The sequence below is a fragment of the Diabrotica undecimpunctata genome, chromosome 9, assembly GCF_040954645.1.
Source record: "Diabrotica undecimpunctata isolate CICGRU chromosome 9, icDiaUnde3, whole genome shotgun sequence".
Classification (NCBI taxonomy): domain Eukaryota; kingdom Metazoa; phylum Arthropoda; class Insecta; order Coleoptera; family Chrysomelidae; genus Diabrotica; species Diabrotica undecimpunctata.
In genome coordinates this window covers 115,167,585-115,183,842 of record NC_092811.1, presented here as the reverse complement: position 1 = coordinate 115,183,842, position 16,258 = coordinate 115,167,585, and the positions used below count along the sequence as shown (strand labels likewise).

General features: G+C 32.5%; 1 protein-coding gene across 1 annotated transcript in view; it reads right to left on the bottom strand.

Moving 5' to 3' along the window:
• The window catches only part of Galk (N-acetylgalactosamine kinase), a 207,879-nt gene that overhangs the window by 81,260 nt on the left and 110,361 nt on the right, over positions 1-16,258 (bottom strand). The window contains exon 5 of the mRNA XM_072544039.1: positions 7,298-7,455. Within this exon, the coding sequence (XP_072400140.1) occupies positions 7,298-7,455 (158 nt within the window). The remainder of the gene's footprint in view (positions 1-7,297; positions 7,456-16,258) is intronic.

The window sequence follows — 16,258 nt, the reverse complement described above, 5'->3', positions numbered from 1 at the left end:
TAGATATGGGGTACAAATTTAAAAGGCTGTAAGTTATTATGTTTCACCTTTGCAAAAATGGTGGATTATTTTTAATTTTTTCTTAATTAATAGCATCCACTCAGGGGAATAATTAAAAAGAGTTTTTATATAAGAAGTGAAAGATATAGCTTTCGACCTTTACTTTTGTTTTAATATTGCGGTCTGAAATTATTAATTAGTACAGAAGGGTTTCAAAAATCCAGTTTAAACCATAATTTTTGTTTAAATTGATTATATACAGTGTGTTCCAACGAATATTTGACCCCCCAGAAATTCAGAAACCAGGAGTTTCTTCAAAATTTAAGAAAACACGTTAATTTAATAAATTGACTTAACAGCAAAGTACGTGCCAACAAATACATGCACAGAACACGTGAAACCTGATGTTTATATAATCGTACAGGGTTGTATTAAGATTCTAGCAGTCGATAACATCTTAATTTAAAATGAATTAATTTATAATTTTTAGGATTACTGTTAAAATACTAGTAATCAATGATTAATTTTCCAAAAAAGTATACTTAAATATTAGTTTTTGAAAACTGTCATTCATACATCATTAGTTAATTCTGGTATTAATCAAAAGGCAAAAAATAAAAAGTTGTTTTTATACATTTTACGCTTTAAGACCAATATTTGGAAATAAGTAATAATCTTATCATTAATAATATAAAAAAAAAGTTAGGATAAATACATATATTATTGGGAAGATAGACTTATACATTTAACATTACATTAACATTAATAAATAAAATTTATTTAGTCGACGTTTCGATTTTGATTTAACATTTATTTGTGTCAGCAGAAACGAATGTATATTTAGAAGGATTGTGACGTCACTATTTTTGACTTTGATGCCGGTTATGTCGAAGATGGTTCGAGATATCAAAATGCCATTTTCAGATTTTGATTGAGGAGACAAAACTATATATAAATCCATCGATATATCGTCCCCAAGTATTGCATAGGCGACAACGCAAAAACGAACATACTTTGCGGATGTAAAAACGAAAGGTTTTCTTTGAAAATGATGAAAAAAACTTTTTACTATTACATATAAGTATTCGTCTTCGCTTAGGCGCTTTCAAATCTAGTTCCATAGATAGCCTTTACTGCGAGGCTAATGAACCACCTCTCTGGATTCGACAAGAGTATCTTCTTCAATCTTACTTTGCTTCCGTATCCGCAAACCCATCCAATCTAGTCTACCATTTAATTACTTCAAGATCACCTCCGGAGATCCCGCAAAGGATCCAATCAATAATAGACATCCAGAAATTAACTCTAAGAAAAACCATCGACCTTACTAAAACACATCCCTTCCCAATCCAGGATACTCCGCCTTGGAATAGACGAATTCCACATTCAATCACTTCTCTATTAGAATACAGTAAACATGAAACCTCAAGCCTTCTCATAAGACAACACTTCATAGAAATCATAAGCAAGAACCAATTCAAAACAAATTTGTATACAGATGCCCCAAGCGAAGCAGGCGTTGGATGTGCCGTTACCACATATGATGAAATAATAAAATCATCTTTTTTACTGAATTTATGCAGCGTATACACTGGAGAACTTTATGCGATATTAAAAGCTTTTAAAAAACTAAAAACAGATGATAAAAACCAAGCAATATGCACAAACTCCCTGTCGTCACTACAATCGATAAAAAGTCTATACTCTCAGCATCCCTTAGTTTAAGAAATCCATAGGTCCTACAGTGAACTTGCTTTTCAAGGTGTAAATGTCACAGTCATCTGGCTACCATCCCATATCGGCATCCCGGTAATGAAAAAGCAGACCAAACAGCCAAGCAAGCTTCTTGTGTAAACAGTTAATCCTCAAAAGCCCAACATATTCAAATCCATATTGACCCAAAGCAAATTTTCAAGCAACAACAGTATCATACCTGGCAAACGCACTGAAACACAATCAAGAGTGCATTACATGAGATCCGGCAGAGTGTTGAAAAATTTGAACTTCCAACTATCTCTAGAAACGAAAAAGCTGTCATCCGAAGATTAAGAATAGGACATACCCGATTTACACATGAATACTTAATGAAGTCCGAGCCGAAGTCCAATTGCCAAATCTGCTGAAGTGTATTAACTGTGAAACATTATCCTGATCGAGTATCCCTGGTACGCAAAACACAGAGTGCAACATAAACTTAAGTCTAATATTAAAGACGTTTTAAACTCATCCGATCAAGTCTTTAACCTAATTGGTTTCATGAAAGACATTCAGTTGTTCAACTGAATATGACCCCTTGTTTTCCATGTACTTTACTTATATTATATTATTTAGTCATAGGTTCTAAGCTTATAGATTAACTGTAGCAATAAGTTACATGTGCTTAGTGTAATTATTGTACACAAGATTGTTTGTGTCAATGGTCATTGCAGCCCAGACACATTAATTTAAATAAAAAAAATATATCTTTTGTAAAAGTTGCATTGAATAAATATATAATTTTAATTGAAATCATGAATGTGTTGCTTATGTGAGTCCATTTTAAAAAGGTAAAAAAGAAATAATTAGACTTACTCACAATCAGTTTAATTTTACTACCTCAGACGACCGGTTTCGCTTTCTAAAATTTGCAAAGCATCATCAGGTCGGTGGTACAAAGTCAATTAAATGCTGAAATTATAAAAAGCCCATATTAGGGTGCTGTCTTATAAGGATATAGATCAAAAAGTTATAGATAAAAAAAAAGTTTTAGTAATTATGCCAATATTACATGTCTGTGTTAATTAATATGCATAAATTGCATTAGCAGACAGAGTAACAACCCACAAATTGGTAATAGAAAAAGTCTGTTGAATTGTGATACATTAGAAATAAACAAAATACTACTTACATTCCGGCACAAGAATTACTATATAGTGATTGGTGATTCATAGTTCGTAATAGATTCATAATAAGGAATAGTTTGAACTATGAATCACCAATCACTATATAGTAATTCTTGTACCGGAATGTAAGTAGTATTTTGTTTATTTCTAATGTATCACAATTCAACAGACTTTTTCTATTACCAACTTGTGGGTTGTTACTCGGTCTGCTAATGCAATTTATGCATATTAATTAACACAGACATGTAATATTGGCATAATTACTAGAACTTTTTTTTTTATCTATAACTTTTTGATCTATATCCTTATAAGACAGCACCCTAATATGGGCTTTTTATAATTTCAGCATTTAATTTACTTTGTACCACCGACCTGATGATGCTTTGCAAATTTTAGAAAGCGAAACCGGTCGTCTGAGGTAGTAAAATTAAACTGATTGTGAGTAAGTCTAATTATTTCTTTTTTACCTTTTTAATTTTAATTGAATATAAAGTTTTATTATATTTATTATTACAAACAAAAATGTTTTTAGTTTTGATACATCGATAACATGAAACTACAAAAGCTTCTACGGATTAATAAAAAAAAATTGGAATTTAATTCACAACAGGTATGAGTTTTATGCACTGGGTCCACCCGTACCCATAGACAAAGAATGTAACATTTACTTTGGGAGAGTAAGAAGGTTAAAATTATTAAAAGTGTTAACAAAACTTATTCAGAAACAACGGTAGATGACTTTGCTTCTTTACGATAGGAAAGTGCACCTGTAGAGAAACAAGCATAGTTAAACCTTAACAAATCCCCGTTATATCTCAATTTCCGCTGCGTAACAATTTCCCCTGCATTTAATTTTCTCTTAACTATTACAATTTCCTAATCAATTTATTCACCCGACTGTGGTTATTACTTCCTAAATTAAGTGTTTATAGCTTCACGGAAAATAAACCTTTACAAGTAAATTAAACCCCTATTTAAGTATTCCCCATTGTTTCCTTCGTTGCATTGTGTCCAAACAAAAACCAGATAAAACGTACAAGCAACTATAGTCCTTAAAAATATTTTAGAGCTTTTCTACTTGAAGAAGCGATTTTATTGGAGTATTCAAAGGGTAATGGTATTGTTAAAGTTCGCTGTTTTCAGTTTACAACTCATTGAATATTCAGCACGAAGTTGTTTGAAAAGTTAAACGGTCCATAACAGTGAAATTTCATTTGGCAAGATTATTTCTTCGTACAGAGGCAAAAACACTGCAATTTAATAGCTTTTGATTTTTTGTTGCACGATTTGAAGAAATTGGATGAGGTAACAAGCTTTCGTGAAACGATTTTGCGCTTTTCAGGTGCAGTGGATTTAATTTTCTAAATCGATCTTTCCTCTTAACCTACATTTTAGCAGATTTGAGTAAAAAGCGTAAAATAATGTAGTACGCTTCGATAGAACCTTCAGAATTTAAGTCTAACTGCTTTTTAATATGCGACATTTACTAGGAAATCGTTTCTCTACTTGACAGATGTCTACACTTTAACAGCTTGCCATGTGACACTACATATAAAAGAATTCTTTCAATAATTCCTCTACGATATAGACCAGGGCCTGAGCCTTTAAAAAAGGTAAAAAGTGAAAAAAAAAAAATAACAACAGGATGGAACTCATTGTAAAAGAAAAAAAATATACAGCCTGTGGGAGTGTTTTGTCAGTAAAAGTAAAAAATATTATTATATTAAGATTTAGCCATACGGCTCACACTCCCTCTAAAATTCACTCATCCCAGATACCTACGGTATCAAAAGGATTGAGCTCTGGTGGGACTCTTTCCGTGTTATCGAGACCTAGGTGACTTGGTATGTTGGAGTATCCCCCAAAAATTTTCGTACATATCTGGACGTCGCGATGAGTACAGCTTTCTGCATGGCCTTATAGTGATGTTCATTTAGACCCAGCTGTTTTATGTTCTCTAGGAAGTTTTTGGGAATAACACCAGTAGTAGATAGAATAATAGGTACTATCTGGGTACTTTCCTATCTCCATTGTCTCCTGATTTATATTTCTAGATCTCTGTACTTGGCGATCTTTTCGTTGTATTTAACATGTAAATCATTGGTGTTTGGTATCGCCACATCAATAAGTGTAGTTTGCCTAGAAAGTTTATAAGCTAGTATGAGATCCGGTCTATTATGCGTCACTGATTGGTCTGTAAGCACAGTGAGGTCCCAGTATAGCTTGTAGTTGTCGTTTTTAAGGGACGTATTGATAATAAGGTCGGTTTGGAGAAGTCCCAGTTTGTCAGCTAGTTCTTGGTGGATAATCTTTCCTACTGAGTAATGGCGTTCTTTATAATCAGTACCGACCAATGGCTGGCAGCCACCGGTAAGATATTGGTTGTTTTCTTGGGCATGGCATCCATATCGGCATTTGCCATTTTGGATTTGAGGATCTTTAACAATATATTTCAGGTAATTTTTAGTTGGAATAACCTGATCCTGAATGGCAAGTAGGAAACTCTCCGTCTCGGGAAACTTTTTTTCTTGATGTCAACCAATAGTTTGACGCTGTATTGTCGACATGCTTTTGGCTGATCTCATTGAGATGTCGCTCATGCAGAGGTTTACTCCTCCAGGTGCGCATTTTTTCTTGCTGAGTCAGGTGGTTTATGCGCATTTCTTGTTCTCTCAATTTAAGCGGCGTTATATCATCTATTGCACAAATTGCTTGATGTAAAGTAAATGTCTCAGCCTGTACCTGAAAATAAGTTCTTAAATTAGCAATTGGTTATCCAATTGCTCACCTATATCCATAAGTCCTCTTCCTTCTTGATACCGCAGAAACGTTGTTCTCTCTACTGCACTGCGTGGATGATGTTTTTGCGCCTTTGTGAGAAGTGTTCTTACTTTCCGCTGAAGACCCTCTGTACTCTTTCAGAGTACAGATTGAAGATTAAAAGAGACAAAATACAGCCTTGCCTCACTCCACGAATGATTCTCACATAGTCACTGTGTTCACCTTCAACTCTGAGATTTGCTGTCTGATTCCAGTAAAGATTTCTAATTATTTTCAGATCTTGGTTGTTAATTCCTGCTTCTTTTAGTATTTGCATCATCTTGGCGTGCTGTACCTTATCAAACGCTTTCTCGTAATCTATCAGACATGCGTATACGTCGCATTTGACGTCTCTGCATCTCTGGAATAAGACTTGTACTGAGAATAAAGCCTCTCTAGTACCAACAGCATTTGTGAACCCGAACTGGCTGGGGAAAATTTCACTTTCACACAGCTTGTAGATTTCTTATGAATTATCTTTAGAAACAATTTTAGGAGATGACTCATGAGGCTTATAGTACGGTAATCCTGGTTACTCCTGGTTTTTTGGAAGTGCAATAAACTCAGATTTCAGCCGTTTTGTTGGTATTTCTCCAGAATTGTATATGTTGTTGAATATCTTTGCGATTATTGCTATTGATTTGTTGTCCCCCTGTGAGTTCTTTAACCTTCCTATGTACATTGTAGCTATCGTACTTTGACTGCAGAGTCTCAATTTCTTCGCATCTTTCCCTTGCTTCTTTTTCTTTCGCTTTTAATTTTCGTTCTTATTAATATATTTATGGTTTTATATTTGTCTGGGTCATTTTTGGCTTCTCTTCTCTCGTCCATCAGTTTTAGGATCTCATCTGTCATCCATGATTTTTTCTTCATTAATCTATCTGTCTTTAAGTGTTTATCCTTTACATTTTGCACTATTTTTGTAATATGTTTGATCGTTTGTTCTTCGTTAAATTCGTTTCTAATTGCATTCACTTGCTCGTTTAACGTGGCTTGGACTCTCATCCTCGTATCAAGGTCTTTCAGCATACGTAGGTCGTATGATTATGATTTCCTTTTCTGCACTGTTTTGAGTTTGACTTGAAATACTCCCATCAGTGAAACGTGGTCTGTCTCCAAGTCTGCTCCAGGATAAGTCTTAACAGATGTAAAGCTGTTTCGGGTTTATTTACTAAAATGTAGTCTATTTGATTCCTAATAATAATTATTAATGCTATTGCTTATTTAATGTTTACTTAAGGATAAATTATTTCTTGCATGTTGCTTTTATTTTGATAATTTTATATTTTATCAAGTGTAACTCATGAAATATTTTCTACACTGATATTTAAACAATCCTGTATCATAAAATAAAAGAAAAGTAGTATTTTAAGCTTCTAGTTTATGTATTTTAAACTTAAAATGCGAAAAAATCAACCCGTAAATATTATTTATAAAACATTTACCATTAAAGATAAAAAGAGCAAGGAAATAATTCTTGAAAATTTCTTTTGTAGGTATAATGTTATAGAATAAGAGTTGAGTGGTTATAAAATTACTCCAAAGCGAATTTGAAGAGAATGTAACATTTATAATTAACAATAATATTATTTTACCTGAGTAGCCAGTCTACATTCAACAACCCGGCAATTGAAGTCTGCAGTCGCCGCTTTATTCATGCTTGTTAGGCTGTGGGCTATCACAAAAATCGCTTTGGATGGCAGGGTTACATCGTGGGATCTCAACGGTGAAAACTCGATATGTTTCGCACAACCTGAAAATAAAAGAATACCATTAAACGAGCGTCCCTATTTTGATTGTCTTAATAGATTTATAAGGGATAATGGTTATTTTTGGTATTTTTTGATGAATCAACAGTAATATGATCTTATTTTTTTAAGTACTACATGAAAGAAATTAATCTATTGAAGTTCTGAAATGCAGGATATTAAAGTTACATAACAAATTCAGACATCTTATATTTTAATAATTTTTAAAACGTAAACATAAACGGAAAAAAGTGTGTTTAAAAATATGTGCCGTATGACCACGCCACTGTAATCCGATCAAATTGTATATTAAAGAAGCCATTATAGTCGAGGAAAAACACGATGTTCGCAGTATATGTAGACAGCATCATAAGCCCTATTTGCAGAATACAGCAGGAGCAGCACCGTCCCTAGAGTGCTGTATACACACCCAAACTACACAACCAGCAGAAGTCAAACGAAGGACAGCACCAGATATCTTTATCAATAGTTCGCCTACGCCTACGAACACTAGTTTTAGGAGCACCTAAGTAAGGTGGTAGAATGTAAGCAACCACTTGAATTCTGCATGTGCCCTAAAAAGTCTGTCGTTTGAACAGATCACCCAGCTTAGATACCAATTGAGTACTTAATCTTTTATGTACAAGTGAAAGAGGATTTTACATATGTGGCAAAATTCTCCAAATCAGTGCCCGTGCCCACCAAACAGAAATATGCCCTGAAGAGGTATAAAGGGACTCTCACAATGAAAAGAAATTGTCCTTATCCCCTTTGTATCAAATCAAAAATAGTTAACAATAAGATGGGAAAGACCGCATATCTAGGATACATTTCTCGACAGCAGAGTGAGTGTGCTCCCAAAATTAAAATAGATGCTGCAAAGGATATAGCCGTAGACCGTTTTTCTGACAAAAAAACATCCATGATTAAATATAACTTGATTCAAATTCAATTCTCAGAATAGCAAAAATCTTATACAGTTCGCATTAATAGTTGCCAACTTCGACTCGACGGTGTTTGAAGAAGACGCAGACAATAAGCAACATAGCCAAACTATTTAAACTTAAACGGTTATTTCTCCAAAGAATCAATGCTGATTTCAGGATAAAGCACTGGTTTTCACAAGACCAATTTATTTTCGAGAAAATCGTTCAAATATCCAATAAAAGTATTTGATACGCCATGGAATAAAATGAAAAGAAAAATAATGCACTTTTTAGATGTAGGTCAAGGTTTCCGACATAATCCTTTTGAATTCAGTGACACCTTTGATGTCAGGAAGTAAAGCTTTCGTATGATGAGGGTCTAAGTCTTTGGATTAAGATTGAGTGGGAGATTGATGTTGATATATACGTATATATATATATATATATATATATATATACATATATATATATATATATATATATATATATATATATATATATGTATAATCCTATTGTTTACTAAACACCTCGTATAGCACATTGAATTTCATAGGAGGCGTTAGGCTTAGGAGGTCCTGACGAAATACCTGTAAACATAATACGGTTAATAGAAGAACAGCAAATTGGAATATTCGTCGACTTCTTCAATACAATATACAGTACAGGAATCAGTACCAGAGATTGACTGATGTCAACATTCATAACATTACCAAAATAACCAAATGCAAAAGAATGCCAAGACCACCGGATAATAAGTTTAATGAGTCAAAAGGCTCAAAATATTAAAAAAACACCTGAATTTAAATTATACACCGGAGAATACACAACAAACTTAAGCAGGGCATAAGTGACATACAATTTGGATTTGGAAATGCACGGGGAACAAAGGAAGCCCTGTTCGCTGTGAATGTACTAGTGCAAAGGTGCATGGATGTTAATCAGCCAGTATATATGTGTTTCTTGGATTACAACAAAGCCTTCGATAAGGTCAGACATAACCGTTTTATCGAATTACTTGAAAAGAAAAACTTAGATATGAGAGACATCAGGATCATTAGCGCTATCTATTATAATCAGATCGCTGTGGTAAAAGCAGGAAGCATTAGAAGAACTAACTATGGGAATAAAAGTAAATGACCGACCAATCAATAATATACGGTTTGCCGACGACACTATTTTATTAGCGGAATGTCTTGAGGATTTACAACAAATGGTTGACAGAGTGGTAGAAGTCAGTGAAGAAAACGGACTGTCCCTAAACACAAAAAAGACACAATTTATGGTAATTACAAAAGCCCAACAGTACCAAGAAAACATAACAATACGTGAAGAACAAATTAAAAAAGTTGAAAAATATAAATATCTGGGTACAATAATTAACGAAAATAATGAGTACACAGAAGAGATAAAGGCAAGAATAGGACAGGCAAGAAATTCTTTCAACAAACTGAAAAAGTACTCTGCAGCAGGGAAATTTCAATTTCTTTAAAGATAAGACTTCTGAGATGCTACGTGTTCTCCGTATTATTTTATGGGTTGGAGGATTGAACATTAAAGAAAGATGTTTCGGACAGATTAGAATCCTTCGAGTTATGGGCCTACAGAAGGATATTAAGAATAAGTTGGGTGGATAGAGTCACGAATATCAGAAGACTGCAATATCTGGGACATGTCATGAGGGGCGAGCGTTATAACTTGCTGCAATTAATAATATAAGGAAGAATACAGGGTAGAAGGAGTCGCGGAAGAAGACGCATCTCCTGGTTAAACAATTTGAGAGCTTGGTTTAACTGCACTTCTGTTGACCTCTTTAGAGCAGCGGTATCGAAAGTGCGAATTGCTATGATGGTTGCCAACCTTCTTAGAGGAGATGGCACATTGGTGGGTTTTAGGGGGAAGCCCGGGGGTAAAAGTGGTAAACTTTTTTGCATCTTTTTTGTGGTCCCAAAATTGACATTTTCAGCAAAATTCAGCTTGTTCGTATGATTTTTTGAGGTCAAATCTCTGACGGTTGGACTATATGTAATAGATTTACAGAATGTTTAAACCTTAATCAAACACCTCGTATACATATAACTATTTTACTGGATACGAAAGTGTTAGTTTTATTAAAACTTTCTGACGGCAGTTTGGTTATTTTCTGAAGTAAGTTAGAGGCTTTCAAGTTGAAGTAATAAAATATTTAAACAGCATTTGCATTAAATTGTACTACGATTATAATACTTATAAAGTTATAAGCATACTAGTATAGTAATTATGTTCCAGAAGTGTAGAATAATTATAATAAATTATTTATAATTAACAATAGCAGATTAAAGTGCATTAATTTCGAAAATAGTTTTGGCCACTGACTGCACAAACTTCATTTGAGGGAATAAACTAGTAACGTTAGTCCCTAAATATATAATACGCTAATTAATCATAATGTATGAAGTCCTATATACAGGGCTATTCTGCTAGTCATGATAAAATATGAAATCTTACACCAGTTTATCCGGGAAAAAATCATTGATTTCACGTAAAAATCTTATACAGATATACCATTTTTCAAAGTAAAAACGTTGCACGTCACAATTTATATAAAGTGACGTCACGTTTATTTAAAATTTCGAGAACGTCAACCTTAGAGTTTAAATTTTCCTAACACAGCTAATAATATGAAACCCATACGAAACTGCTCAATCTTTCATACGCGTCAATATGGTATAATAATCAGAAAAATGTTATCATCATTATATTGGGAATTTTAGAATTATATTGATTAAATAACCAAAAACATTTGTTATTATTAATAATATAAATTTTATGGAATAACTCTTTTTAAGTCTAATATTCCACAAAATAATAATTTTAATTAAATAGATTAGACAATTGTACGTAACTGATACGGGAATACTTCAAATTTTAAGAACAGTTCAGCGTGTGGCAAAATTGTTTAAAGTGTTGCCGCATGATTTCTTACACAATTTGATCATAATATAATATATATTAATAAATTGCATTTATAAATCGGTACCTTGGAGGTAAAGAACACTATGTCCATTTTCTTACTTTTTCAGGAGAGCAGTTTTAAAATTTTTTAAATTTGTAATCAGTAAATACTCAAATGTTTTTTACATTTAACCAAGAATAATATATTATTATTGTGGTGTGTATAATCGTTTTTCATTCCACGAAGTATTATATACCTGAGGTTTACCGTTCATTATTTAAAATTTTTTTAAAAATGTGTAGTTGGACATAGTGTTGTTTACCTCTAACAACTTTTTTAAATAATGTGGCATTGCATGTTAAGGTCTTTACGAAATAAACAATACAAACACATTAAACAGCCTATACTATTATTTTATTAGAGGTAAATATTATAATGTTATAATAATTAAGTAAAATTATAGACGATAAGTTTTAAAATTGTTAAAGATGCTCCATATCATCTTCATCTTCTTGTGGGTAATCGTTTGTGGCTACATCGCTATGTGTTAAATTTTGATAAAACGCATGACAAACTGACGGAACAAAAGGCAGTAGTGCAATTAAGTCATTGTACTTCTATTTTGTGATTGGTAATGGGATTACTGAGACTTGATTTAGTTGGGCCGGAAACGTTACTTGCTGTCTTCAATACATCATGAAGTCCACTTCATACATATTTTGATTATTGAAATCGGTCTCATAAAAGAACTTTCCAATGTGTTCTTGTTGGACTTGTAGGAAAACACATGTTGACAGTAGAACAGGGTCTTTATTAACATTTTTTTCTACTTACAAAAGGAGGATTAGATGACAATTTCTTATCAAACAGCGTTTTGAAGTTTTTGAAATCTACAAGTTCCATATTGTGCACTGTGTATTTTCCTGATGTTTGCCTAACTAGTTGTTGCCAGTCCCATGGTGGTAAAATGGCCAAATTTGAGAGTTTCTTTCTTTTTCTTTCGATTAAAGCATGAACAGTGTCTGCTTCCATATGTGTGTGCCCTTTCAGTAAAAACTTTTGAGTGATCGTCTTTATTTGCAGTATCCAAAAATAGCACATTATAATACTTGTATTTTTATTTTGTCCATAGCAGTTATCGGTCTAAAGAGTGATGTCCTCTACTTGACTAGCTGGAATTGTATTGTCAGACCATTTCAAAATTGACGAGGCAATTTCATTTGCACCTCGGGCCCCTTTCGATTCGTCCCACATTATACGTTGTACAGAAGAATTACTGGCATCATGTAATGTAAAATTTAATGTCCAAAACTTCCTTTTGTAGAAACTAATACAATTGTTTGTTAGTGGTGAAGGCAAACATTTTTGCAAATCACCAGATAGTACTTTGTATTTTGGTGACTCTTTAGCTATTATAAAGTCCAATTGTTTTAAGTTATACCGAGTTTTAGATTTAATTAGGTTAGCATCATGATCAGCCTGTACACTGGTTAGTTCATCTGCAGTAAGAATATTTTTTAATTGAGCGGTGAATATACTGCATGTATCGCAAATGTCTCTTTCGGGCGGTTTAAACGACAACTTGAAGTCTTTGAGTATGAGTTCAGTATGAGTTGAAATTTTTTTGTCTTTCGTATTCTGGCAATCTTTCAGAGCATTTCATGCGACACATGCAAGGAAGCTTTAACGTTTTTGCAGGCATGTATTTGCCTCTTTTACTGAGATACTCTTTTCCACCTGCTATTTTTTGTTTGCGAACATTACAGGCCCAATTTTGTTCACTTACTACACGTTTTTAACCTTTTTGTTTGCACTTAGTTATATTTAGTTAAAATAACTTCATTATATTCATTGAAATTGCCTGCATAAGGATAAATCGTCCTGAAGAAGATTTTTTTTATTGCCCCACTAATCGTAGGAGTAAAAATAGCTTTCTCTTTTACCTTTGTTTTCGCTGGTTTACTTATACGTCTCATATCATTGTCGTCCGATTCTGAGCTTTCACCACTTAGAGGCTCATAGATCTCCAAACAAATTATTATTTTCGTCCACTTCTTTCTTAGAACGAATATATTATATCAAACCAGCTAAAAGAAGGACTTGAATCATGTTTTATTATAATTTATGAAAATATTTTAATTCAAAAATAATGTTAAAAAATAAAAAATTTAGACATGACTTTAAATTATTATGTTTAATTTCAAATCAAGAGCTGTCATTCGTTTCTCGTAAAGTGTAGAACAAAACTGTATTGAGTTGTAGCATACTAGAGTAAATAAAACGCTGGAAAAATTAAAAATTTAATTTGAAATTAATACAAAATGAATAACTTTTACAGTGAAAAAGTGTGGAATTTAAATATATGTATAATAATTCGAAACTGCTAAAATAATAGTATTTTGTCATATCTCCATTATTAAAAAATTCTTCAAACATTTTGGACATTAACTCAACCGTCTCTCTGGATATTAAATTTATTAGATACCGTTTTTTGTTGTTAATAATATATATGTAAAAATAATATTTACCTAAACACATCTTTGAACGTTATTTTTTTATTTAGATTTAGTGCAATTCAGTTATCTGTGATGGCAACAATAAATTGTTTCACGAACCATTGTCTCCAGTCTGAACCAGAGATATGTAAAGAGAGGCTCCCTTATATATCTCTGGTCTGAAGACTGGTTTACATTGAGAAAAAAAAGTGTACCATTTTTATATGACGGGAAGTGTACAAGGGCACATAACACTATGTCCAGATGGTAAATGACGGTGCACACATATAGTAGAGGTAAACAACACCAACTCCAAATGGTGTTGTTTACCTCTGACTGAAAGTGGACTTGGTGTTTATTAAAAAGTCGGTAACTGACCGTAAAATTGTCTCTTGACATAGTATGGTTTACCTATGTGTAGAGCCAGAAAAGTTATATTCAAAAGTGCAATAACCTAAATTTCGATAAAAATGGACATAGTGTCCTTTACCTCCGGGGTACACAAATACATATTAAATTTAGATTAATAGCATTAAAAACTAGTTATTGTTGTGTATTGTGATTGTGCTACGCCAAAACAACTAAATAGTCTGTAGAAAGCTGATAAGCTTTCATATAAGATAGATTATTTTGAACAAGAAATAATGACTAGACGTTTTTATTATTAAAACCCTAAAAGAAGTAAGTTTAAAATTTAGGATATATAATTTTGTATTAAAATATTTTCTAATGGATTTTAGTGTGTTGCAGTAGTCTTAAATCTAAGTGTATTTATTGTAAATTAAATAGTTTGACAAATAGTTGACATTTTAAAAATTTCTCACTTAAGAACTGTTCTGATGTTTTGGCAACGCTGTAATGTTCTGATGTCGTAAAACTTGAATGACGTGCATGTATTTTTATATGAAAAATACTATACCCGTGATTTCTCAGCGACAAAATTATGACAGATCCGTCACGAAGGTGTCTGGTAATTCTATTATTGTCAGTTTGACAAACGTCATTGAGGCGTAATCAATTTTGGACAGATATAATGAATCCACACGAAAAATCGACAGGTAAAGAAATCAAAAAATTGTTTTCAGAAAATGTTCCATTGAACACGCAGGAGTCCAGAAACTCTATTTGAACCAAATTTTCGGAGTTTCTACTGGTGAGAAATTTTACGCTTGAAAGATGTGCTATCATAATGGAACTAGCAAAAATTCTCGAGGATTATGCCTTTAACATTAAAAAAGGCAATGGCGAAGACTATAAAGAGTCGTGTGTAAAGTCAAAGTTGAATACTACAGCAAAAATGGTACAAGAAAAATATATTACGGAGTACGGCATAAAAATTTTCCCTGTCACAGATATATCATTGAAATGTGCAAGATTGGCCAGAGATACCCAGCGGAGGCAGCTTCAAAGTATTCAAGAAAAAAGAAAACTCAATTCAAAAGCATTATCCACCGAAGAACTGTTAAAAATCGTCCAAAGCTACGACGAGGAAGCCCCCGATGGAGCACAAAAAAGTTTTTTCACCTTTGCTCATTTGAACTTGCTTGAAGAGGCAATGAGGCCGTAAAGTACAAGAGTCACTTTTTCCAGAAGAAATTTGATGTTATGGGCGAATTTACGGGCCGAATTTAATATTACAGCATTTTTCCAAAACAAATCAAGGCGGTTCGAAAAGTTTGGCATGCAGCAAATGGCTAGTAAGAAATTTATCAAACGAAAATTTATGCCCAGTTAGATTATTTTTGAAATTAATGCAAAAAAGGGGATCAAAGATTTTATTAGACATACTCTTTCTTACAGTTCATCCCAACTGGAAGGATGTATCTTTGTTCAAAAAAAAAATCGGTTGCCTGTAAAGTCGGTTTTACGGGCGAAGATTTTACGTGACAACGTCTTTTTCTCGGTAGAATATTTATTGATATGAATATTATTAAATTGCACAATAGGAACAAGGAATTGAATGAAAATAAAAATTGCATTACCGATTTATTAGGTATTTTATATTATATTTATATTTTATATATTATATTTTTATATATTATTTTATATATTATTTATTTTATATTATATTATTGATCTTATTATTTTCTACAAAATTTATTTGAAAATTTTTTCGATATATCAATTAGTTGCGGAGATATCGATCATTGAAGTTATTGTTTGCTACCAGTATTTTATATATTTATTTTTTTCAGTTATAAAAAATTACTATTTCCAATTGTGTCTACCAAGTATGGTCACATGTATTTGCCTACATATTAAATAATAATAAGTACAGATAATGTTATGTGACGTTCACTTCTGATTATATATATTTTAATATTTTTAATTTTAAAGAATCAATTTGAAAATCAAAACACTTATTCAGATCGAAGGTTCAAATTTTTGCTAAATAAATTTGAAATTAATTAAAATTTGTAAATGTAAATGGTAAAGTTGAAAATTAAAACATTTA